Genomic DNA, 27,502 nt, shown 5'->3' with positions numbered 1-27,502 from the left:
AACCCGCCAAACATCTCTTAAAATTACACTTCTTACTATTCAGCATGAAACCTTCCTTTAACTCAATATCGAAATGCAGATTTTTCTTACATATTTAAAAATGCTGAAGTATATTAAATAAATTTTAAATTCTCAAATCCTCAAAGCTCCAAACCTATGAAACTGAGGGGAGAAGAGTTAATGAAAAATAACTAAATATGATGGCTGATTACTGCTGGTCATTGAAAGAAGATTTAAAAAGAAGGGGTACGAAGCAATAAAGCATGTCATTATAACGAAGTTTTGAGAACAAGAGAATCCGTTGTAACAAGAGCAAGATATAATATCCTTCATTTGAACACTAGGAAAAGTTATTAATTCTCTCTCCTCTGGGTTTCATGGACTAAATAGTGTAATTTTGAGGGATATTTGATAATTTTTCAAAATTAGAAAAAATCTTGATTCGTTGGTTCAATTTGAGGTCAAATTCAGTTTCCAAGCCTCAAAATATATAGATACATGGGTCTATCTTGGATATGACACTTTCTTTTATATAGCGGTGTTTATATTCTATTCTTTAATAAATAAAATCGGCTTATTGTGTTGAGATAATTAAGTGTGATACACATAAATTTAAGTTTATATTTTCTTATATTTAATAAGTCTTTATTCGATATTATATATACCTATAATATGATGCTATAATATTATTGTAACAAAGTTCTTGTAGTGTAGGTACGAGACTATAAAATCTTCTTATTAAAAAAATTATAGCATCAAGAATATTTTATTCTAGATTTTCGAGTTCTCTATCAAAGAATAAAATATTCTTTTCTGAAGAAAAAATATGATTGGCTCCATATTAATCTTATTTTATTCTAGATCTAGAAGTAATAGCATTGAATATAGAAAATGGGGAAAGGAAATTTTTTTCATTGCAAAAAAGTGCATTTTTTTTTCATAAAAAGGCAAAGTAACTCGAATTTATGATGCTGGAAAATTTGATGAAAATGATAATGAAAAAAGATACCTCGCTGACTTTTTTCTCACAGTTGACAGATGGGGTTCATCCGCGGAATGACACTTAGTACTGAGCAGAGGTATGAGCGTGCCAGATGCAGTTGGCAGCGCAGACCTGCGCAACGTGATACGATATTAATGACAACGATACATGTGGATTTCATCTATGTATGTGGTATAGATTTTATTTATATATGTGCTCCACGAAAATAGTGTCACGTGTAAGCGACAACTGCATCGGACGCAAGAATGTATACACAGACACGATGGCGTACGCGACGAAGAGATGTGTCATCTACTAGACGAAGGGGCAAGAACGCAAGCCTACCCTTCTTTATACTTATCATTCCACATTCCAGCATACATTCGTGATATGCATCACGTAAGCGCATCGGGCTGCACCTTTTAGATATGTTATTCTTATTTTGTACGACATCAGGAGGGCTGATGTTACTTGATGGAAAGAATAATAATATATAGTTATGTGATAAAAATCAAAAAAGGTTAAAATTTCTCTCTCTCTCTCTCTCTCTCTCTTTCTTTCATAAGTTATTTGATATAGAATGCAAATAGATTTTTGACAATTATATGCGGAATTACATTATATCAACGAGCGCGTTGCACACAATGTGCAACTACGTATTTTTTAAAATAGCAACTGTGTGTTTTCTTCACACCAAAATTGAATCATCTTATTATTATTCTGCGTATAAAAGTATTAGGACAGTTGCCAAAAAATCAATAGTTTACGAGATAGTTTATGTCTTACGTCAAAATGTGTCAGAATAAAATGTAAAATCTCATAAACTATATATTGGTTTTTTGATATCTGCACTTTTGTCCTTTTATATGCAAAATTGTTAAAAGTATCATATTATGTAAAAAAAGTTATGTAATTCCATTTAAAAAAGTGGAAGTGACCTTCATATCTTTTTGATGCCTTCATCTAGATAAAAAATAACGTGACTGAAACACATCCCCCTCGAAATCGTTCTACTTTTATCTAAAACATTTTTTTCGTATCATCAAAAACAAACAAGATTTGGACGTAGAATTTTGCAAATTATATATATATATATATATATATATGTCACAATTTCTTATAAATCCTTGATATTGCGAATTTGTCATTTGATAGATCGAGAGATTTATAGGTATTTACGGTTTTTCTCGAAGCCTAAGCCTGTACTACGTTAATCTCGCATTAGACAAATCTTTAAATGGATAAGGTCAGCGCGCCAATCGCTGTTGCGTGAGTGACGGCAGTTCCTCCGTTCATTCTCATTTTGAGAATGACATGCATCACGTGGCAGCCGATTACTATGTACATACACGACGACTTGTAACTGCACGCATGACATATAATACGAGTGGGAGTGACGACAATCGATTATGTGACGTTACATCGCCACGGTGACATACGCGAACAAATACGTATGATCGCATAGACATGCTGACCCGCAGTTAGCCACACGAGTTCAGTATGTCATGATAAAAAAGGGATCGAGTAGCTTTATTCCTCAACCTACATGAAGAAAGTGGCGAAAGCTCTTGCTATTATAACAACGAATTCGCAGGTATCGAGAAACTTGAGATCGCTCGAATGCAGCAATTTACTATCTGAAATGACACAATTATATACTACATCGTATTTTTGTACATGTTTGAGAGGGTGGCAGACTGATACCGTTTCGACGATACACTGACAGTTTTTTATTTTATCTGTTATCACTTTAATAAATAATAAGAAAACAAAAAATTAGCTTTACTGCTATAACACGAATGCACTATTTTTCTTGACAAAATAAAATAGTTCACGTCAGCCTCTATCCCGGAAGATTGACGGTAGACTTCTGTTTTAGCAATCTTATAAAAATGACGGCAAATGATAAATCATAGGTTTGCCGAAATGACACACAAGAAATGTACGTTCATTGGCTCCCAGACTAAAATAAATGGTTTTTCAAATTATTTTAATACAAATAAATTATAAATGTAATATAAATACATATATTAAATCAATGTTAAGTAAATGTTAAATAAACGGTTTTTTTCAAATCATTATTATAAATGAATTCTTAAAGTAACACAATTAAATTAATATCGAATAAATGTTAAATAAATTTTTTGTTAAATCATTAGTATAAATTAATTATTGAAATAATATAATAAATATTAAATAAACGTTTAAAAATATTTTTTTAATCATTATTTTAAATAAATAATTAATGTAAAACAAATATTTAATAAATATTTAATAAATATTATTTCCACAATAAATTATACAATGTATAATTAACAAAAAAATAAAACATTAAAAAAATATTTAAAAAACATTGCCTACTAGTTTCAAAAACTTTGTGTTTGATAGATTATTAAGATAATTCTATTTTAATCTACAATCCTTATCTTTTTAAATATGTTCTAGATTTTTTAAATTTCTTTGATTCCTGTGTGTGTAAGTATAAGAAAATTTTGTAGTAAATCATAAAATTTTTGGTTTTAATTCTCAATCATTTCAATTGTATCTCACGAAATTTCTAAAGTTTCCTGAACTTGCTGAAAGATTGATCGCATTCTTGTAGTTTAAACTTGGATTTTCTCGTTCTTAAGGTTATAAGAATATAAGTTGCGTGTGCACTTTTTATGAGGATATCATAAAAAGTAAGCTATTCGGGAATAACTTTTTATCGATAATTTTATGTTGATATATCGTGTAACGTCATTCACTAAGAGTCCTGGGACATCGCACGCGGCGTGACCCTTGCGTTACCTTGGCCCAAACTCTATAGTTCAGTATGTCATGTGCACGAAATGGATCGAAATCGAGTTCAGTATTCTCCTTTCGAGCACGCGAAAGTTTTCGTCCACTCAAAAACAAAAGCTTTTGTACTGTCTGATTTTCTGTCTAGGTCTAAATCCATCTTATTTATGACTTTACAGGTTACCTAGTCTCAGTTGTATACAGATTGTTGTAGTAACACAATATTGTATATAAAAATCTGTGATCTCGAGGTTAAGATAAACGCAATAATATCGTATAACGCGACCGGTGGTAGTTGACGGGTTGCAGGGGACCGAGACTATTGAATCTCAATATATAATGTTTGAGAACTGGTCTAAATCAATCAAATTCTGTGTATACTCAATCGATAGCTTACACTCGGATTGTATAAAAAGAGTTTTATTTTTTCTCTATGTATATCCCTATGAGTGGAGATTACTACATAAAGTTCAAATTTGAATTTTTTGTCTAAGATACATCATCGTTATTTTATTTTACACGTCAAGGGTAATCAATATCATATTTTTCATTTTATTCGAGAAAACGGAGATATCGTTTTGAACAAAATATTTTTTTCTACTAATCAGTTAGATTGAAATCAATCAATTAAAATAACATAAGCATGACTGAATCTACGTTTACAAAAAAACGGAGCAATCATATACGTAAATATAGAGCAATGTGGATGAAACAAGAAAAACTGCAAATATTACTGCATGTATGTATTCATTAGTTGATCTAAACTCTGTAATATTTGTATACGGTAGTATTTTCTATGACATATATAAACTGAAATTGGCTGCAAAGTGCAGTCAGTACTCGACACGAGCATTATCATTTTACATAATACGGCCACCAAGAAACGCTGGTAAAAAAAAAAAGAAATTTATACTGATTTTCTTTCGTGATTTTTTACAAATCTGAATTTGTGCCGCGATAGACTTGTTTCGTAATTGCCTGATATTAAATCCGGTGCCTGCATGTAATTACACAGTGATATTTTGTATAGAATTACTGCAGGTAAATCATTCCAATTATTTACATATCTGGGCGCGGTACTCGAGGTGGGCACACACAGATTAACTTCGCGACGGTGTATCTGGTGTATAAAGCTTTCATGAGATTCGATATTTTTCTATTCTCGCGATGTGGGTCAGTGTCGGCGGCGGGTGGTTCATTTACTTACGGCACGTTACAAAAGATTGCCCTTGTGCGGCATATCGTGCACCAATGACAGGACAGCTTATCAGGAAAATTAGCATTGCGGCATTGTAATGCATGATTTTTAAGGAATAAAATGTATATTATTTGCGAGCGTAAAAATTGCAATGTTTTTAATCTAATTCACACTTTTATTATATTCCAATAGAAGTTTCTATTACTAGTTCAATATTAAATTGCATATGTATATATGGTATATTTACAATTAAAAATTTAACAAATTTAAAAACAAAAGATGAACACGTATGTTTTATGAAATATTATAAATTGTTATGTAAGAGTAAATAAAGCATCTTTTCTGTATTAAATATGAAATTTTTTTCTGTGTTGAAATAATTTTTTTAATTATTTCAAGTTATATTTATAAATTATTCTATTAATTTAATGTTATTTATAATGTTTACAAAATTCAAAATTTGTATACCTTTTTCAAAAAAATTTTGTAAAATTTGCCAAGATATGAAAATAACGATTTCTACATTCAATATAAAGATATGTTATTTTATATTTCTGCGCTGTTTCATCGTGTATATAATCAAGTGACTCAAAAATAATTAAAATATGTATTATGTAGGAACAACAATTAGCAAATAATTTATTCAATTATGTATATAGATACGTACAACATACATATGATACAGCATTGGCACGTGAAGAACGGAAACAATGACAACTAAACATACCAATCATACCAATTTACAAATTATGAACAATATGAAGTATACATTATGATGTAACGCGCGCGTGCAAATCTTAAATAAAGATTCGTAATAAGCTCATATTGTAGTTAGTATCGTTTGTTTACAAATGATTTGTTTTTCTTAATGTATATGGTATACTTATGGTATACTTTTTTCATATTATGCAGATACAAATTTTATAAAAATTTCCTCAAAACGTATAAAAATTTTCAATTTAATGAATGTATAATATCAAAATTTAGCAGAGAGAGAACAATTTATGAATGTGAATAGAAATTATTTTCAAAAATGTCTCAAACAATATTCTAAAACGAAGACAAAAAATTCTTATTTAAAATTTGGCGGAGAGGAAATGCGTCATTCATTTCTGTTTATAATATTTCGTAACTACGTCGCATTAGTGATAATTTTGGCAATTTCATATACTTATTTATTAATTACATATACTTATGCAATAGTACTTATTGGATATATTTACGAACATATCAAGGGTAATGAAATATATGACTCAAACATCTTGACTTTAACCATGTGTATATTTTTTGTTACAATAATGCATATTATTCAACCGCAAGTTTATACAATAATCATGACAAGTAAATTTTTACTGTATTTTTGTAATTAAATCGCCAGCTAAAAAAATATCATTACACACTTACGTTTAATTACTTTTATCATTAAACTTAGTAATTATATTACACAAATTATAAAAAGTATACTTTTCAAATATTGTATCCATCAATATCTATCGTACTTAAACGGAAAAATTAGTTGACGTGTTATCGACACTTTTACTTGATGAATATAATTTTAGGTAGGAGCAAAGTCTAAAATAATAATTAAAAAACCTTGCAATTTGCAACTTGAAATTATTAAAGCGTTTCCTAAACTTTCAAAATAGAATATTACAATATTTAACACACACATACATTTTCGAAACAGTTATTTGAAAAATGTATGATGATTATCTTAATAATGCTCTATTACAGCACAGTGTTACTCAATAAATAATTGTTATGTTATAAATGTATCTCTATAATAATGTTATCAAGAAATATTTCAGTGTCACATTTTATCTACTACTATAATTGAATCTACCATCTTTTTTATTTATAATGTCGCAAATAAATTGTGTAATACAATAGATCTAAATCTACAAAATATTATAAATATAAAAAATTTTATATTTCAACACTCTGAAAAATATCGGTGTAAATTTAACGTCATAGGTGTTGTCAAGAATTATATAGACACCATATGATATTAAATCTATTATACCAATTTTTAGAGTTTTAAAACACTGATGTAAAATTTAATAAAAATAAGTTATTTAAATTTCAAGTAGAAAAAATAAAGAAATAGAAAAAATTTATATATATCTGTCTTTTATACTACAAATTTAAAAATATATTCTTTTAATATTGATACTATAATTGTAAATTAGATATTATACATATACAACATGTGTCCTAGAGACGCGGTAGCGTCTCTCGTCAAGTATTTCTTTTTTTTCTCTCATGAAAGAGACGCTACAGTGTATCCTTAGCAGGAAGGAGAAAACTTAAGTTTTTACATAATTATGTAAAAAAAAATTGTATTTTTTCTAAGTAAACTAATGTTATTAAAATTGCGTATTGGAAAATATAGATTTTTACAATTAAAATAAGATAACGATTGTGTCCGCACTTGATAAATGCATTTAAGGCGTAAATATAAATATATGTACATATTTTTCTGCCCGATTTATGTCTTTCAGAATATGTCGTCGTCTTCCTCTTCGCAAAATTAAAAAAATCTTGTTTCCTTGTCTTCGCGTCACTATAAGTATAATTTTAACTATATAATATTTATTTCAATTACTAATTATCTGTAGATAATTGATATATCTATTATATATCAATTAATCAATCTATTTATCTATTTTCTATTTTCTATAATCTAGTAATGTATTTATAAAGATTTAATTTCTCAATTTTTATTTACGATTAATAAAACTTAAAAAATTAAGTTACATTTAATAAAAATAATTAAATAAATTAAAAATTTAACGATAGTTTTTCTATGTGTTGATAAAGTAAAATTTTCGAAAAGTATAATAGAAATATACTGTTGGCCAACAAAACAATGGCCATTGCAATAATAGAAAAAATGCGTTATATTGAATAAAAATGTATAAGATAGATACATCATGATAGAATATAAAAAAATTATTTCTATATATATATATATATATAATAAAATTACCAAGCTATGTGTGTACTTCATATAATCTATATATCATAAATAATCATAAACAATATATAAATATCACTTTATGTCTTTTTTATGTTGCAATTTTAATAGCTAGTAAAGTGCATGTTCTTTAACTACTTCTTGATAAAATAATTTTATTCAAGCATCTAAAATTTAGTCAATGTAATAAACAATTAATCTCTTCTCTTTCTATTTAAAACCGTATTTTTTAAATGAAAAATTTAATGCTGGTTTTATCTATATGTTTGATATATCCAAATAATATGATGAAAATATGTTTCTTAATCAGTTCTTTAAAATAATTTCCAAGCATAAAAAATTGAGTCTATTTGATAATTAATCTGTATTTAAAACCATATTTACATTCATATTCATTGATGTTTATAAATCTTTTTTTTAATTTAATGATATTTGAATGTTTTATTATAACATTACTTTTATCATGTTGTAAACCTTTTTTAGAAAATTATTTGTTACTTACAAAGCTATATAAAATTGCTAAACAGCCGCGAAACAGCTAGCATCGTGGGAATCGACCACACTGACAGCGTTCGGCTGAAGGACTCACCTTTGGTTGGTCCACCGAGGGTTGCTTACTCAAACACTTTGCTGAGGTGTTCTAGGACGTTACTACTGCAATCTAGCTTGGTGGTGGCTAGCTCGCGATACTTATGTAGGGAAGCTTTTCAGCGCAAGCGTCACTCACCTCCCGCTGGCCGGTTTCCACCTCTCCGTGATAAGCATGATTATCCCCCACGGTCGCGTGTCCATCATAAATCGTTATATGTCGGAAATTCTTCTCGCGATGCTTGCGAATCATACAAATTGGACACGCAAGAATCGGGGGACCGAAGATCTTTACATGTGGTACTACGGTGTACTTTGAAATCGGAAATCCACCGGCTAGAAGAAAAAGAAATCCTTACAATCAGAACTTCACAAAATGAGATATTCTTATAATTCATTTCAAGGTAGAGATCTATTTATATCAGTTTTATTATGTATCTCGTGACATTGAAAATCCCCTTTTTTCTCCTTGTAAAAACAAATTTGTAATATTTCGATAATCAGGGTTAAAATCGTACAATTTTTTTTCTGTAATTAACTATCTACACCTAAAAATCTTAATACTTAAGATTTTATGAATTTAAGCTATTGTGGATTTAAAGATCTATAACTATATAGATTTGAGATAGATCTTGGGATTTATGTGATATTACAAAAAAATATGTTAAAATAATATGTTTATAAAATATAAATTTAAAAAATGTGAGTTTAAGATTCTGTGAAATTAACAAAGGAAGTCATTTAGGCGTAATATTTACGTTTGTTAATTTTTTTTATTGTAATAATTTTCTACCCTCCTATTTTTTTATTTTAGATATAATGGAAATGAGTTTAGTGTAAAAATCTTTTAAATTCTCGTTTTTATATGATAAAAATTAATATCATGATATTTAAGAAAAGGAATTATTATTCTTGAAAATATGATAATTTCGAAAAATTCAAATAAACGATTATAAAATAATAATTTATGAATTGGAACTTTCGTCTAAAAAACATTTTTTGCAGTGCTCGCTAAACACGAAGTAACAGAAACATATTGCATTAACATAATTTCAACAATATAAATATAATACATATTGTGTGCGTACGTAACAGTTACATTGTTGAATAGAAAATTATAATTTGTATAATGTTACCGTTACTTTGTACATATTTAATGGATAAATAGTACATATATAATATTAGTATATAATGTACAAATTTAATTCTGACCACACCGAATTTTGTTTAATTCTTTTATTTAATTCTTGTCATTTTTACATTTATAAAATATATAGTATTTCTTGTTTTTCAATGTTCTACAGTATTTCGATTTGCAACAAGGATGCATATCATGTCTGAATAATTGTTTGTAGATGATTGATATCAAATTGCTGTATAGTGCCAGGATACCAACGATTTAAAATAAATGACATCATTTTTAGAAAACGAAGCTTAATGTGTTGTTATTTAGGATATATCTTTGCTTCACGCAAATCAATTGCAAAACACTTTTTTAGACATATAACGAGATTTAAATTATTAAAACGTGACAAATAAATAAACACAACTTTACACGCTTATAAAGAAGATCCTGTTTCAAAAAATAAAACTTCAATAATAAATATTAAATAACATGTTTCTTATAAATTATATTATCGAATCATAGATTACGTAATCTGAAACACGTTACATTACGTTTCTTCCTCTTGCATAATGTTTGATGCACTATGATTAGTGATTGATATCGTTTGCAACACGATGTTTTTATATGCTTTCAATAATCCGTATATTTCTGTTATTTCTCAGATGGAATTTTATCTTTTCTACACATACCTATGCAATAGATGTAAAAAGTATTTATACAAAAGAAACTTAAAAAAAAAACTTTATTTGCAGAAAATAAAAATTAATTAGAAATTTATTAATGAGTATATATTCTATTATATTATAAATAAAAGAGCTTCACGAAAATATAACTGTTCATAATCTTAGAAGTAAATTTCTCGTCTGTATGAATGAAACGTTAACATAATTTCGATATAATATTTACTATGGTAATACTGATTTTCATCACATAATGAAATAATTTATGTGAAATCTACTCTCAAGTCATATTCTAAAATAGTTTCTAAAAAAATTTTACGATGGTACGTAAATAAATTTTTGCTAGGTACATATTTTTTATTTATCTTTAGAATATTAACTTTTATTACAAATTTTACCTATGTGACATAAAAATAGTTATCATGAGAAAGTAAAAATTATGTTGTATTATTGTTTTAAAAAAACGTGACTTTTTTGGCATTACGATGGCATTTAAACTTTTATAGTAATTACTTGATGGTCCGCAGCTTTTACCACGGTATAATAATTTTAAACATAAAATTGTTTCCGTGTAGACGCGTAACAGTTCTATTATATACAATATACATTAACAAAAACTGCGTTGTACACTTTCAGTTGCCTATTATCACTATAGGTATTACATATTAATATTTTAAGTATCAAGAGCTGTTGAAAATAATTTTTTATATTTTAATTAGATTAAATACCTTAATATGCAAAATAATTAAAAGAATTATATTAATACGCGCGCGTAAAAAAATATAATTTAAAAAAGTGAAGACGACCTTCATATCTTTTTAAAATGGGGGGTAAATTAAAATAGGGCACACACATATGCCGCGCATTCATATTCGTGCAAAGATGAAAAGGAAGACGGATAGAGATAAAAGTATAACAACGAAACATTTTCGTTAACATATTATAAATCTCGAAAAATAAAATTGGTATTGTCTTACACAGGTTATGCAGATCGGAGTGGTAAACAGTATGAAATTACGGAAATATTTAAACTGCGATATAGCTGGCAGGGTGTAAAGCGCAGTTAATTATTGAAAGATGAGCTTTCAATTAAGTGAGTCATCTTATTATATGCAAATCTGACTTGTTTCTCCATTTTGATAAATAGGCTACTTTAAGGTCATATACTATATATCAAATTAACAGTTAATAAGTGCGCTGTACGCGTGGCGCATTAACTATAATATGTCCCCCAGTTAGTCGGAGGAAATCCGCCATTCAGGGTCCCCTCAACTGGGAACACTGTGCGAAATTAGTTCCAAATTATTACGTAATTGCGCGTATCAACACACTCTCGAACAACCTGGGAACGCAATTGACACAATATACAGCGATACGTTGCCCATGTTCGCAGTTACGATAATATATCAATCATCGCGTTAATTTAGCCTCTTTTAAGGGAGTTTTGCTGTCAGATTTTTAAAACTTGATAGCAAAAGCTATATATGTAACGAAAATCAATAAGCTCAGATGTGTCATCATCTGTAAAATGTTTGTAATAATTTTAAATGTTTGTAATAATTTTATATATAAAGATATACATTTTTTTATGCGACTACTGTTTGATTTAGTTTTAGTAATTGAAAAAATAAACATATAGAACTATAATAATCCTGGGAAAAGATATACGAAAAATGTTACCGGAACACCTTTTTTGAAAAAGTCATGGTTCAAAAATTATTTAATTATTTTGATATTTCTATTAAGAAAATATTTTAGTTTTGAATAATAAATTGTTAACTGTTGAATATTATAATACAATACAATTAATATCCAAAAATAACAAATTCAAATATTATTTGAATGGAAAAAAGATTATAACATTTTCAGCTTCTGTGAAAGAAAATGCGAATTTCGCTGGCGCGATCATGCTTGATATAACGTTATTATATGCGTATATACGTATTATATACGCATTAAAGAATCACTCAAATTATCAGTATATTGCGCATTACTGTCGATCGAAGTAATAAAAGTCAGTTTAACTCTTTTGCGCTTAATGCGAGAGTCATTTTAGAAGGTGATCGCGATTATTTTCATGAAAGATTCAGACCATGAGAAAAATACTTAAAGCTTATTAAAGCTGCAAATTATTGAAATGTTAGGAAATCGGAAATAAATGTTTATAAAATATATTTACGGAAGATATCCCACAATTTTTGTATTCTCTTTTAAATCTAGTAAATTTTAAAAATCAAGACTGTATAAGGTAATGATAATAATAATTTACAAGTGAGATATTTTCGTAAACTAAACATAATTATAACGTTTGATTGCACAATGTCACTAATTTATTGTATTTTATATGATACGCGATGATTGAATTTATTTATCTAAGCAGCATACCATCATGTATCCTCATCAGTTCAAATATTGCTGTTTTAATTTCGTCACTTTGTCGGTTGATGCTCGAACACATGTATAAAATCGCGAAAATGATAACTGTTTACGAAGCGATAATCGCGTTTCATTTAACACTCCCGATGCATTTTATGTGAAGCATTCACTTGTTTACAAGTGAAAATTGCAAAAAGCAAGGAGCGGTAAAAATATTTACGTTTATGAAACTGAAGGTGCGTTCCGTTTCGCACATGATACGCATGATGCATCAATTGTCCTTGTTTAACATTTGATAAGCAATGAAAATAAACGATGCATTATGCGCATTATGCGAGAAACGGAACGCACTTTGAGCAATATATATATCAGCACGAGCAAAACATGGTGGTTCTGGCTGTACTCCACTCATGCCTTATGACATTATCAACATTCGCGTGTTGCAACTTTATTCGAATAATTTATTTTCAATAAAAAAAACTAACTTCACTCCGATTCAACGTAGAAATGATAAAATGCAATCTTAATATATTATGTGTGTTGCTAAATATCCATAAAACTCCCAATCAGGGGACTTCCCTCTAACAACCTTGATCTTGACATATATTGTTAATAATAGGGTTGTTGAAAGGATCTCCTTTGATCAGGAGTTTTACCGTTTATGAACTATAGGTAACACTCCATGATGATTGCACAATTTTTCATTTAACATTTCTAATGTATATTTACACGCGATCTTGACTTTTCATTTTTCAAAATTAATAAAATGCGGAATAAAATGCGAAAGAGATTAATGTCGATTTCTACAAATGTACATATTAACTTTTATCATGGTTCAAATTACTTTTCGTCTTTTTCTAACTCTTAAACTTAGAAAAAGAGAGATGAAATTAGTTGATATTAAAATTAAAATTACCTTGGCAGAAACAGACATAAGTAACGCGATCAAACCTACAAATTGAGAGACAAGTTGTTGAGAATGTATTTTAGGTGATACTATAATAAATTAAAATAACAGCTTCTATCACCATAATTACATATGTCCATTTTTAAAAATTAAAAGTTCTTAATTAAACTAAACTGTTAAAACGCTAAAATTTCCAGTGTATTTCGATAGAGTTATATATGCAAAACTTTAATTTCATTTTTCCCCAAAAAACTTGTACGGAAAAAAAGATGTATTAATATTAACAACATTAGCAAACAGCAGTATAAAAATCTTGTTAATTTAATGATAATATTAATAAAATAAATAACATTTTATTTAAACAAAAGTAGGATGTATTAATATTATTAATGAATTAATAAAATTATTTTCAATTATAAATCTCTGTCAGCTAATGCTAATAATTTTTGTTTTTTATACTATACATAAGAGAAATTATTTTATGTTTTTTTACAACACACAACACAATACAAATACAATTGACATTTTTTTTAAACTTAAAATAATAGCAGTAAATCATTTTGGAAGAATTAAATAGAAAATGTATATAGAACACATTTAAATTTAAATATGTACATTCTCTTTCTTTAATGGAAGCAAAATTGATGAATACATAGTGATTAACTCGTCTTTAAATATTATTTTATTCAGTAACATATTTTTCATCATTCAAAAAATCACAATTCATATATCTACAATAATATTCAAAAATGTGTAATTAGTATTGATTGATTAATGATAATACTTACAATTACCATACGTCAATGTCGTTAAATGATATTTTAATATATCAATGATAATTTATTTTCTACAACTGGAAAACGAATGATTCGATTAAATGCAAGCATAATCATTGAATCATTATAATAGTTGCTTATGTTTATCGATTTTTGCAATAACGTTACAACTGATTTTAATTCTAATAATTGATTTTCTATTATGAACATCAATAACGTTCTACAATGCTAAAAAAGTTGAAATAACTTAAGATTTCTTAAAACTTTGCTAACAAACTACTCTCTTAGAGCAATCGTACTTGTTTTTGCTCAAAATGGACATAATCTCTTGTTCAATAAACATAAAAAATAAGAGCAAAAAAATTAGAAGAAAATGTGTATCATATTATAATTACATTTCTAACTAAATAAACGCTGTGATATACATACATACAAAAATACATACACACACGCATGCACGCACGCACGCATTCTTGATCCTTTTAGAATTAAAATATTTCACATTAATCAATTCCATTTGAAAATACCCTCGCAGTTTTAATTGAGCACAAAAATCTCATCTTAAATCTACGTTTCAAAAGCAAAATGCAAATATTTTCTCATAACTTATATTTTATATACAATTCAATGAAATAATGATCTGTTTTAAAAATATTAGAAATCAAGGAAAAAATGAAAGAGAGAGAAATTAGAATAAATCTAGCTATCGTAATTTAACGCGTCAAATGACAAACAAATCTCAGAGTTACAATCAAAGTTCTACTGGAGAATGAGAGTTCAAACATAAATTATCCCTCAGCTACATATATTTATGTTTACTTAAGCATATAAATCACCTTGTAAAATCATAATGATAAATATGATAATATATTAATCACAAAATATAATTCATAATTCATGCAAGAAAGCTAAAATTTATTTTCTGAAATCGTACCATATTAATTCATCTTTTGTGCTAGTCTCATATACTTTACGTTACGAATGTAAGTCATTCTTTTGTATTATAATATAACATTACAAATTATGTGTAACAGGATTACATATGAATTGTCTAAAATTAATGATCCCCAAAAAATTCTCTCATTGTTAAAATATGGAAATATATGTGTATAGATGAAAAATACTTTAAAATATTTCTTTAATTTATTATCCTCATATCTATAATTAATTTATTTGAAGAAAGTAAGTCTTTGATTCCGCGATATTACATTAACGACAATAAACTCACGTTAATTTTGGGGATTATTGATTTCTTTTCCCTCAACATTATACATCGAAGATACATATATATCTACGATTTCCTAAGCGAATCAAACTAATGAAAATGCTTATTAAAGTATGTGCCATACTATAAATGCATAAAGACTTACATAGTGATAAAAGTGCTAATTAATTTATCACGCATTATAATTCACACAATTAATTTCAAGTTTAAGGATAAGAAATATTTTTTTATATTATAAAGACAGAGAGAAAGAGAGAGAGTATTGATAACTGTTTGTCAATGCATTTAAAAGTTTGTGCAAAAACAAAATTTACTTTTTATCTCATCACAATTTTTCTCCACATAGTCATGAAATAAAATGATTTATAAATTAACTTTATTATAGCCAAATTAATATTAATCATTTGTTTGAATAGAAATCAGTTAATATAAAATATCATGTAAAAAAAAACGCTTTACTGTTAGATTAAAAACTGACCATTTAATGGACGATCAATGTACAATGTATAATTATTTAAAAACATATCATGTTAAGAGTTTAAAAATTTCATCTCAATTACAATATAACAAACAAAATTATTGAGCAGTAATCTCATTGTGTAGATAGTGTTTTAACTTCCATTAGGTTGGGGAAGACATTTAATATTAATATATTAACACAATTGTCGGATTGCTGCGTCTTACGGTAAAATAACGAATTCTCAAGGAACCACACACGTACGCACACTTGCACTCATCAAGTAATATTTTTTCCTAATAATGAAAGTATATAATAATTATCATTCTTATATGTTTAATAATATTTAATATGCAATTCTGTCTTTAAAATGCTAATGATGCCTCGGAGTTCTCTTGAGATTGGATCGTTAATTTATTATTTTGTTGCAAAGCGGATTTATTATTGAAAACATTAAAGATAAAAATATGTCTAAAGAAATACAAATTTAGATATTGCAATTTCAAAAATCAGTTCAATAAAATTCAACAGTTCTGATTTAAACGAGAATAACACAATAGCCAATATATGAAATGTTAGAAAAACACTATTGGCATGAATTTATAAACAATAAAATTAAAAGACAGAGAGAGAGAGAGAGAGAGAGAGAGAGAGAGGATATGGAAAGAGAGAGAAAGAGACTTCTTGCTTTTAAAATATTGCCAATCTGTTTCAAGTTGAATTGGCTTATGCAATTCGTTGAATGATGTGAATTCCGCTATCTGTATGCACAGGTGACGATAGCTCGCCAACTTTTAGCGCGAATGCTGCCTGTTCAAACGGTTTCTGCATTGCACCCCGGCTGAAAGGTCCGAGATCACCGCCGCGTTTTGCCGAACTGCAATCACTGTATTTGGAAGCGAGTTCAGCGAACGTCGCTTTACCAGATGTGATTTGTTCTCTATAAGCTGTTAACAAGATATTTTTGTAGTAATTACAACTATTAACAACTGTTAAATATTTCAATACTACAGTAATTGTCGAGCAAAATTCGGACCGGTATTCATAGTCAGATCTTTTATTTTAAGTAAAATGCTAATACGGCTTTCTGATAGGTTCATAACATCTTAAAGAGATATAGGATGTGTTCCAAAATTGACTGCCAGTACTGAAAACCTATAGTGCTCGTAACGTAAACTATAGATTTTCAGTACTGGCAGTCAATTTTGGAACACAGCCATTGAAGCTGCTTATATTACCAATAAAACTAGCATTTTTGACATTTTTATTCTGGAACTATTACGAAGAAATTGGACAGAAATGGAACGTCAGCAAAAACGCTGGTTTTATCGATAATACAACTCGCATTCGCTATCTTGTACTGACATTAGAAATTTTGAATGCAAAAATATTCCGTTTTAACATGAACAAAATCTATGAAAAACGCATTTAATCCTAAGATAACTAGAAAGAAATCATAATTAATTTTAATTCAAAATTTAAAATTTATTTACTATTTAGTTTATTATTAATAAATTTATTATTACTATTTGGAGACTTCTCCTTAAATAGTAATAATAAATTTAGTAATAATAAACCAAATAGTAAGTAAATTTAAAAAATAATGTTATCATTATGTGTTATAGTAAAAATTGAGCAAGAGTTTAGCGCTTCCTGTAAAAATTATAATTGTAATAAAAATAGAAACTCTTCTCTCTAGGATTATAATAATACAATGAAACAAACAGCACATCAGATAGGAATATTGTACATAAACAATGAAATAATAAATAATTCTCAGACAGAAGATCGTAAAACTATAGACTTACATTTGACCAACTCAAGAGCTTCTTCTTTTGATCTAGTAATACTCTCCTCTCGCCAAGAAGAAGGTCGTCGAGAGCTTGAATGTTTCACAAGTAGATGAGAGCATTGTACTTCTTCAGGTCCATCTGCCTTGCCATTGCCAGATGGATCTGCAGGCTTATCTGGCCTATCCCATTGACTTTCCTTGGTATAAATATTTAAATAATAATGTTGACCTACAATAATTTTATTCATTTCAGGAAGAAATCAAAATACTAATATAGATAAATTAAATTATTAAAGTATTATAGTTTTTTTTTATTACTGTTGTGCTATTATTGTTGCTTTATCACCTCTATGATTTCACGTAAGACAAATCAAAATAGATATTCAAAAAAACTAAGAATCAGTTTCTTGAAATAAATTAAAAATTAATACAAATTCAATGTTTCAAAAACATGAAATCATTGCCTTAAAAACACAAAATTAAAAACAGTGGATTTATGTTTTTAAAACAGTGCTTGTGTTTTTAAAGTAGTAATTCTTTTAGATCACGAACCAATAATAGCAAACACTCACAGATCCGCTTTGCACTCGAGTTCAGTTTGCTGATAGTCGAAGTTGACAGATATCTTAACCTCTAAAATCTCGAACGCTTAAGATTTAAGTAACAAAGCTCAATATAAATCATCATCATTACCATCGTTATTTATCTTTATTTATTTTTATTGCTTCAGCGCGCTATTCGATCTTTCATCCCTAACCGACTACCGAGGTTCTACAATAAATTAGTAGTCGAAAATTCTACGGCCCTGAGTCTTAATCGGTGAAGTTAGCCATGGTTGGCCAGCCAACTTGTACGATTAAGGTTAAGATTTCCGATTATCGACAAAAGTAAACTACGACGATTTACTACATACGTAGTACGATAAATTGTCGAGGGAATATCAACGAGTATCGGATATTTTTCTTGATTGCTGCGAATTGATTGGCATCTGCGAAATTATATTATACATGTCTAGGTGCCCGTAATCTCGCTCCGAGCGCGACCGCGAAATCGTGGATTCCATGATGCCCCGTGACGAAACTCGCGCCTTAATAAGATCGCTGTTCATGGGGTTGCGACTACAAAAATCATCAGTTCCAACATACCGGTCGATCTGCTGAGGCGTTTTTCCCATCCCGCTGGTAACTCCTCGTCCGCCATTACTATCGTAGTAAATTCGGTCTGTGTATTTTGCTCTTCTTTTCCCCGGCACTCTTTCACCGCAAACCCGTAGGCATAGTAAGAATAGATTTGAATAGACTGAGTGTTTCTAGAGTCACTTATTAATAAGAGTCAAGACATGAGCGACTCATCTCGAGATTGGTCAGCGCCATGTTGAGATCATGTGATGCGTAGTGAAAACGTAAGTTGGTTAGGCTGGCGCATCCCATGGAGTGAAAATCTAGACTATTTTCAGAAATTACACCTAGATAACTCTAGGCTATAGTTTACGTTACGTATATTATAGCAAAAATACACCCAAGAATTATCTGAGCACATGGGCGTCAGAACTCACGTTGGTAGTAAGTAGTACAAAACCAACAGAAAGTCGCTTACCAGCACGAGTTCTGATTGGCTACTGCTCTTTCGCTTTCCGTTTTCCGCTTTTCTGTCAAAGTGTGAACTCGGCCTAATGTAGGATTCACGCTTTGTATGTACGACGGTCGCGCGATATCCAATAAGAGAGCTTCTTTTCTAGATATATAGCTAACAATATTTGCGCACAATAGGAGAAATATTAGGAACAGATATTGGATCAACCAATAGTTGAGTGAACGTTCGTTGTTATTGGTGTATTCTTTTAGATCATCCAATCAGAATTTTAGATCTAGATAAATGCACCAATAACAGCGAACGCTCACTCAACTGTTGAGTCCGATGAATGTACCCATTGTTGTATGTGTGCCGTAAAAAATTAACCAATCATGGTTGAGTGATTTTTTTCTTATTCAACTGTGATTGGTCAATTTCTTACGGTCGACATCCAACGTCGACATACGACTTATTGTAGAACAGGCCTGAATTACTAAGCCTGTTCTTTACTGAACTGGTGCACAGAGTGCAATAAGTTGAAGTGAAACAGATATACGTTTGTTTCATTTCAACTTATTGCACTATGTGCACCAGTTCAGACAGTGCAGGTAAAAAGAACAAGCCTACTATTTACTGTGACTGTAGCTCCGTCGGTCGGTCGGGATCCCAACGATTCGCATCATGATGGTTTCTTCCACCATGATCAGCACGATCGGATCTTGGGATCTTGCTGGCTCGATCTGTCAGAACTGTCAGAAAAGTCAAACGTGACATGAGAGGTTATATAGATCCTGCGTGATAAAATTTTCACTTATTTCGCATATATGGAATATTTATACATTCTGTAAACAAACAGGAAATTCCACTAGTATGACGGTCAGGACGCTTTTACGTTTGGGCGACATAGCAAACAGATGGTGCGGATTTTTATAGTTTTTACTTATAAAGCCCCAGGCACAATGCGGGGGAATAGCGATAAGTATAGAAATAATTTGAATATTTCAACTTATCAGAAATTGAATACACCGGAATATACAATTTCTGATAGGTTGGAATTGTGTTATTTCTATCGCTCTATTCCTTCATATTGTGTTCGGAGCTTTAAATTTTAAACCATCAATTTTTTGCGTTAGTTAATGTAATTTTTTCTTGTTTTTTCAATATTAAGATTTATAAAAATTCATTTTAAACATTAAATTCTTTAAAGATTCCTTAAAAGAAAACAAAAATTTCTATACTAAATTATAATGAAATTTTCCTATAAACTTGATCTAATTATCTAATGATTGGAAAAGTGTCTAACATTGATTCTACAATGAGTCGGTAGTCGGTAATTCTAAGTCTTATCAGTAAAATTGACCAATAGCCAATATATATAATTATTACTGATTTGATCAACTTCACTGATTAAGAAGACTTCTGATTATAGACTCATTGTAGAATCAGCTTAGAAGATTGTCATTAAGAAGCAATTTATTAGCGATCTTTTGATCTAAAATTATTTCATATATTCTTATGTTTACATGATAATCTTTAATTTCTTTTAAAGCATATTTATATTTCTGAACTTTCAAGAAGATAAATTTACCTATTCTGTAATTCTTAACAACTGTAATTGTAATGTTAGTGTTGTAGGCCCTTAGAAATTCAAATATAATTCTATATTTTTTTATTAAATCATGTAATAAATTATACAAAAATAATCTATTTTCTATACTACAGTTAATTATAACATTGAATCTTTTTCTTTTGTTAATTACAAGCCATGAGATATTTCATAATTTAATAATAATGTTTTATTTAAAATAGTGAAATAATTAAAAATGTAGCTTTGTCAAAATTATGAATATGTCTGCATTTTGTTTAAGATGTAAAGACTATAAATTTATAAAATATTAGATTATACATAACTTATTTATATTCATAAGAATATATATAAATTATATTTTTCCTCTTTGTTTCATATTTAAAATTATTTTCTAAAAATGAGTATTTTATTAAAATTGTATTTAGACGTATTTATGGAATTTTAGTGTTCTTATAAACAGACAGTACTGCAAAACCAAAATGCAAGTATTACAGTACAGACAAATAAGAAGTTTGAAGAGGTCACAGATCTTTAAACCAGAGTCGCCTTTTCCTAATGCTCATATTGAGACTGGAACTGTATCGTCTGCAAAATTGTGGAAACATCTTGGTTTCACCATTATGGTAAATAAAACAGCAAAGCTATTTTTATCTATTTAGCAGCTAACTTCTCTTAAGTGAGTAAACAACATATGAATATTTTGAATCTTTGTTTCATTAGTTTAGCGGAGCCACTATAGCAGGTGCTGCAATTTGGGAGTATGAACGTATCAGAAGTCAGACATACAGGCTAATCCATCGTTATAGACAGTTTCGAGTTAAAGTATGTATTGTTTGCAGAAACATTCAATAGATACCTTAGTATATACTATATACAATAATACATTAGCGAACAGGATGGAAGAGTGAAATGGAATCATGGTGGCAAAACTTGACTGAAGGACAGAAGATGTTTGTTCCTATATGTTTTATAAACGCAGTTATATTCTTAGCATGGAGAGTGCCAACATTGCAAAAGACAATGGTGCGCTATTTTTGCGCCAATCCAGCTTCTAGTAAGTGATTACTAGATCATCTTGAGTAATTAATACTTGCATTTTGTAACAGTTATTTTGCTTTTAAATTATCGTAAATGTTGATTAGGATAATTCTTATATAAGGTGCATCATGTTGGTCTATGGTACTCTCCACTTTTTCTCATTACTCTATAATCCATTTGGCTGCGAACATGTATGTGCTGCACAGCTTCAGCACAATAGCTGTGACAGCGTTGGGAAAAGAGCAATTTTTGGCTTTGTATTTATCAAGCGGAGTAATTTCCAGCTTCGCTAGTCATGTGTATAAAACTACGTTTGGAGTACCAGGCCTTTCCCTAGGAGCGGTAACTAACTTTAATTTGAACAATTAAAGTAATAAATACTTTGTATATCGCAGATATGTTACAAATTTTCTGAAAGTAATGATATGGTTTCATGTTTTTTGTATATATCTGTATATTTTCTATTGTATCTACCACTAAGTTTTCTATTGTATCTATATATACTATAAGTTTCAACTTTCAATAGTTATTTTTATTTTAGTCAGGAGCAATTATGGGTATTCTTGGATTTGTGTGTACACAATATCCTGATATACGACTCAGTATAGTTTTCCTTCCTGTACTCACATTTACAGCAGGTATGGTAAGTATCTTATTCAAGTTACGTGAACGCAAACGTAAAAATATTACATTCTTCCATGACATAATGGTAATAATAATAGTAAAAACTATAACATTCTTCCATGATATAATGATATATTATTTTTTACGTAGGCAATTAAGGGAATAATGACTTTGGATATTGTGGGTTGTATCTTAGGATGGAAATATTTTGATCATGCTGCGCATTTGGGTGGTGCATTATTTGGAATGTAAGTTTTATTACATGGTATAATTCTCTTATAAAATATGCAATTTTTACTAGTATATTTTAGAGAATGTAAAAAATAAGACATATCAACGCATAATTTTCTAAATTTAAGAGCAATACTATTATAAATAATTTATATAGAAAAAAAGTTTTACTATTTATCAAGAGAGTAATGTAAATAAAAAATTAGCAAATAATGATATATAAATCATGCACACACAACATACATACACTTAATTTTTTTTTTTAATTATAGATTCTGGCAAACGTGGGGTAATGCCAATATTTGGCAGAAACGAGAGCCTCTTCTAAGTCTCTGGCATGGATTCCGAGAACCCCCAAGATCATAACATTTTCTTTTTCTATATTTAGATTTCAATTTATTGTACTGTTTATGGCATATTTTTTCTGTGGATAAATTGTGAAGTTTTAACCATCATGCAATAATCAATTTGCTAAAAAAAATATAAAAATTCAGATATACACTATATATTTCTATTATTTATATTTCATATATTTACAAGTACTAAAATATAAATTCTTGAGAAAACAAAAGAAAGTATAAAAGTTATGCCATATCATCCATGTAAAATTCACAAATTATGAATATATTTGTAATATTTTTTAAATTTATTTCAATGTAATTTTTATTATAAGCATAAGAAATATAAATCTTGTACATTATGATAGCAAAGTCTCAATTTTTTTAACAATCTTTGGAACAGTAATTTTGGATACAAACTTAATTTTTAAGATATTTCATATGATGCTTAAAGTGATCTTCAATAAATGTAGCGATAAAGTAATAGCTATGATCATAACCATCTTGAAATCTGATAGTTAGTGCAATGTTATCCTTATCTTTTGCAGCATTTAGTAGATTCTCTGGTAATAATTGGCCTTCTTTCAGAAACTTATCATCCTTGCCCTGTAAATATACAAATTACAGAATTACAAATTGTTTAAATTAAAAAATTAAAGTTAAATGCACTACGCACACGCACGCGCACACACACACATACACAAAATAAATTAAATGTTAACATATCTTATGGTGCATCTACATAATTCACAAATCGCAAAACAGTTTGCAAACGCGGACACAAAATGAAGATTTGCACTTTTGTATTGTATGCAGTTTGTATCTACATATGTTTTGCATGCAATGATCATCACTCTGCAATTAGCATTTGCAAATTACGTTTTGTAATTTGCGAATTATGTAGAGACACTATTAGAGACGCGATCAAAAATTATTAAAACCTGATCGATTAAAATATCCAAAGGTGGGCCATTGTATTTGTTTGCTAGTTCAGTAGCATCCCATTCCTTCCATGTATCATTGTCTTCTGATCCTCCTAAATATCCTGAGAAGGCTTTTTTCCCCCATGGACATGAGATTGGATTGCTTATGGGTGCAAAAGCTGAAACTGCCTTGAATTGTCCTGGGTTTTTAAAAGCACAAATTAAAGCGCCATGTCCTCCCATGCTAAACAAGAAGAACAAGCATTTTAAAGAGTATATGCTAAAATGTTTTTGCATTGTAAAGGATTATTTTTTATACCTATGGCCCATTATAGACTGTTTAGATGACAAAACTGGAAATTCTTTATTAATCAAAGTTGGCAATTCTTTTGTAATGTAGCTATACATTCTGTAGTTTTTTTTCCATGGTTCATTTGTCGCATCTACATAGAACCCTGCGCCAGTACCAAAGTCATAACTGTCATCCTCTCCAGAAATATTCAATCCTCTTGGACTAGTATCAGGTATGACAAGAAGTACACCATAATTTGCAGCATATTTTTGTGCTCCAGCTTTCTGACTAAAATTAGCCTCGGTACAAGTGAGACCAGATAACCAGTAGATAACTGGTAATGGTTCCTTTTCAGATTGAAATGGTATATAAACAGCAAATCTCATCTTGCATCCTAATTCGGTACTGTTAAACAATTACAATTATTTTTTCAGAATATGCAAAAAAATCTTCAAAATAAATTGAGGAACAAATTCTTAAAGATACCTGGTTTTTTGTGCAGTATAAGTAGTATGTTTTATATATTTACCTGTTGTGTGTATATACTTTCTGCCATCCTCCAAAAATTTTATTATTCTCAACTTCTGTTAATTCAGACATCTGAAAATGATATTAAATCCTTGGAAAATTATAATCCGTTCTAAATAATTGCACAATTAAGTATTTTATTTGCCAACAAACTTAATAAGTAGATTATGAAGGTTAGAATTAGCAGACAAGTAGAATTAGGTTAGAAAGAATAGCTAAATTGGATAGATCGCAAATATCTTTCGGACAAATACAAATATATTAAGTTTATCGATATAAAATAAAATAATGTAATAATTTTACTTTGCAAAAAATTTTGAGCAAAAATATCTATGCAGCAAGTATAACTTTTAATACAAATGAACAGATATATTTTTAAAAAATTATTTGTGTAAGAAATCAGTAAAATAAATATAAAATATTTCTATATAAAAAAAATATTGATTTACGAGTACACAAAAACATCTTCTGAATTCCTTAAAAAATTTCACCTACTGTATACTTATCTTCAGTATATATACCAAAATATACAATCAATATTTACAATGTTGGACTTTATTTGAACTGTTTTCAGCTATATGATCTTCGATCAGTCCGACCTTCTCTTTTTCTTGTTTCTTAATGATTCCCAGCATTCCCGCTGCCCGTAGGCGATCACTCTGGGTTGTCCTAGAGGGGTCGATTGTATATCTCAAAATTAGGTGAAAATTACAAAGGTGAGTGAATTTACTAAAATTTCAATAATTTAATTAGTCAATATATCTAGTAAATTTGTTTATTTTTGTAATTTTTATCTCATTTTAAGATACACAGTCGATTCCCAGATTATATGAAATTATAAGGACTATTACTGTCAAGTTAATAGATAAATTGAATATTTTTGACTCAATTATGTTTATAATTCTATATCATTTGGGAAAATTTAGGAAAAGCATTTGAATATTTGGGATAATAGTATATTTTTCTTTTGCTTATATTAACATATTTTATCGCGTCAAATTATAACAGACAATGACTTTATTTAATGCGTTTTATGAATAAAAAATCGATTTGAAAATCATTTGGGGAAGACATCATTGTTATTTTTATTTGGAAAAAGTCATTATTTCGTAATTCAATAGATATATAACGTATTTGATTTACTGACTCGACTCGACTTAATTCGAGTCTCAAAACGGTTTGTTCTATGTGTAGCTGCAAAAGCTAAATTGTACAAATGCAGCTAAAAAGAACAATCCATTGACTCGAAATCAAATCGTGTGACAATAAATAAAATATGCTATTACACATATTACGAAAACGAATGAAACTCTTGCAAAATTTGCAAGCATCTAACAGAACGATTCCGTGATTGACGATTCGCTAATCCGCGCTTACGCACGATCCGCTGCATGAGATTGCATGGGATCGGACGTAAGGACAAAATTGTCGCGTACCTAAAACGGCTGACAAAAAATACCTTTACACATTCAAGGTGGATGCGTCGGAACACAGTCGAAACCGTATATCACTCATATACATATATATATATACATATACATCACACCCATAAATATAATTTGAAAAATATTAAAATGTGCGTGAACAAAAGAATACAAAACAATGTTTTAAATTTTTAAATAAAATATTTTTATCAATGAAGATATTAATTCACGCGTAAAAGCTATAAAATAAATTGCACATCTCATTATTTCTTATTTGTTTTAATGGATATTTTTTGTTTATTATAAAAGCTGTTGTAAATAAATATCGAATTAGTTCCAATTTAGAAAGAGAATTATATATTTTATTTGCATTATATGCTCTCTGAAAAAAACCACTAATAAAAAATCCTAATGCTAATAAAAATTCTACAACTAATATATGTGATAAAATGTTGATAACGAGATATATATGTAGACAAATCCAAAATATATACTTTATGTATGAAAAATACATAAAATCAAATAAAACGCGAGCGCGCTGTATATTTACAATAACATCTCTTAATAATTATTTCAGGATATTATTTTTTTTTTTGTCAATTTTCAATTATTTTTCAACTTTTTTTGTAATGTAAAACCATTTCATGTAATTGGCCAATATGTCCGCTTCTTTTTCGGTAATTGCATTGTACAAAGATGCGCGTATTCCGCCCACTGATCTGTAAAAAAAAATTTTACGGTTACATATATCTAATTTTTTTATTAAACATTATAACAAAAATGTAATATAATGGTAATAGAGTATTATTTTTTATTAAATAATACAAAATAAATATGCGCCTATATTTACATATATACATTTACTTAAAAATGTACTATATTAAATTTTTTTAATTATAAAGAACCTCTAAAATTAGTGGAAACATAACAGCGGTTTACCAGACCGGCGTTATTGTTGGTATAATTTTTTAAAATTACCGTTTAAATGTGAAAATTCATTTTTTGTTAAGTATTTGTATAATAGTTATCTTTTGAGAAGGAGAGAGAGAGAGAGAGAGAGAGAGAGAGAGAGAGAGAGA

At 28.8% G+C, this 27,502-nt stretch overlaps 5 protein-coding genes across 7 annotated transcripts in view; 1 reads left to right on the top strand and 4 right to left on the bottom strand.

Moving 5' to 3' along the window:
- Gs2 (glutamine synthetase 2) overlaps nt 1-8,588 on the bottom strand; it is a 34,868-nt gene extending 26,280 nt beyond the window's left edge. Inside the window, exon 1 of one of the 2 annotated variants that reach the window (XM_018549186.1) lies at nt 8,528-8,588. The gene's annotated coding sequence lies outside the window, so the exon portion shown is untranslated. Of the gene's footprint in view, nt 1-1,009; nt 1,035-8,527 lie in introns of those variants that run through there. The other variant, XM_018549187.1, reaches the window with a different exon arrangement.
- An 8,170-nt stretch (nt 8,589-16,758) lies between these two features.
- LOC108781333 (peptidyl-prolyl cis-trans isomerase NIMA-interacting 1) lies at nt 16,759-19,215 on the bottom strand. The gene is made up of 3 exons (XM_018549272.1): nt 19,011-19,215; nt 17,882-18,094; nt 16,759-17,020 (listed from the first exon to the last, which is right to left on the bottom strand). Exons 1-3 carry the CDS (start codon nt 19,063-19,065, stop codon nt 16,800-16,802), a joined length of 489 nt encoding a protein of 162 aa, XP_018404774.1. The 5' UTR covers nt 19,066-19,215; the 3' UTR covers nt 16,759-16,799.
- A 919-nt stretch (nt 19,216-20,134) lies between these two features.
- rho-7 (rhomboid family intramembrane serine protease rho-7) lies at nt 20,135-23,327 on the top strand. 2 transcript variants are annotated; one of them, XM_018549251.1, is made up of 8 exons: nt 20,135-20,354; nt 21,486-21,648; nt 21,746-21,847; nt 21,914-22,079; nt 22,185-22,405; nt 22,605-22,706; nt 22,838-22,935; nt 23,191-23,327. In XM_018549251.1, the coding sequence occupies exons 2-8, from the start codon at nt 21,505-21,507 to the stop codon at nt 23,282-23,284; spliced, it is 927 nt and encodes a 308-aa protein (XP_018404753.1). In that variant the 5' UTR covers nt 20,135-20,354; nt 21,486-21,504; the 3' UTR covers nt 23,285-23,327. The 2 variants fall into 2 exon arrangements, with proteins under 2 accessions (XP_018404753.1, XP_018404752.1); XM_018549250.1 differs by having other exon boundaries at nt 21,471-21,648.
- Nucleotides 23,328-23,654: 327 nt separating this feature from the next.
- Nucleotides 23,655-25,604, bottom strand: LOC108781356 (S-formylglutathione hydrolase). The gene is made up of 5 exons (XM_018549302.1): nt 25,495-25,604; nt 25,001-25,071; nt 24,499-24,876; nt 24,198-24,423; nt 23,655-23,862 (listed from the first exon to the last, which is right to left on the bottom strand). Exons 2-5 carry the CDS (start codon nt 25,069-25,071, stop codon nt 23,677-23,679), a joined length of 861 nt encoding a protein of 286 aa, XP_018404804.1. The 5' UTR covers nt 25,495-25,604; the 3' UTR covers nt 23,655-23,676.
- Nucleotides 25,605-27,021: 1,417 nt separating this feature from the next.
- Nucleotides 27,022-27,502, bottom strand: part of LOC108781355 (probable phosphoserine aminotransferase) — a 7,588-nt gene continuing 7,107 nt past the window's right edge. The window contains exon 8 of the mRNA XM_018549300.1: nt 27,022-27,142. Within this exon, the coding sequence (XP_018404802.1) occupies nt 27,031-27,142 (112 nt within the window). The 3' untranslated portion in view covers nt 27,022-27,030. The remainder of the gene's footprint in view (nt 27,143-27,502) is intronic.

Source organism: Cyphomyrmex costatus, unplaced genomic scaffold, assembly GCF_001594065.2.
Source record: "Cyphomyrmex costatus isolate MS0001 unplaced genomic scaffold, Ccosl1.0 scaffold8, whole genome shotgun sequence".
Taxonomy (NCBI): domain Eukaryota; kingdom Metazoa; phylum Arthropoda; class Insecta; order Hymenoptera; family Formicidae; genus Cyphomyrmex; species Cyphomyrmex costatus.
Note: the sequence above shows the minus strand (reverse complement) of the source record. Positions and strands in the feature narration are given on the sequence as shown.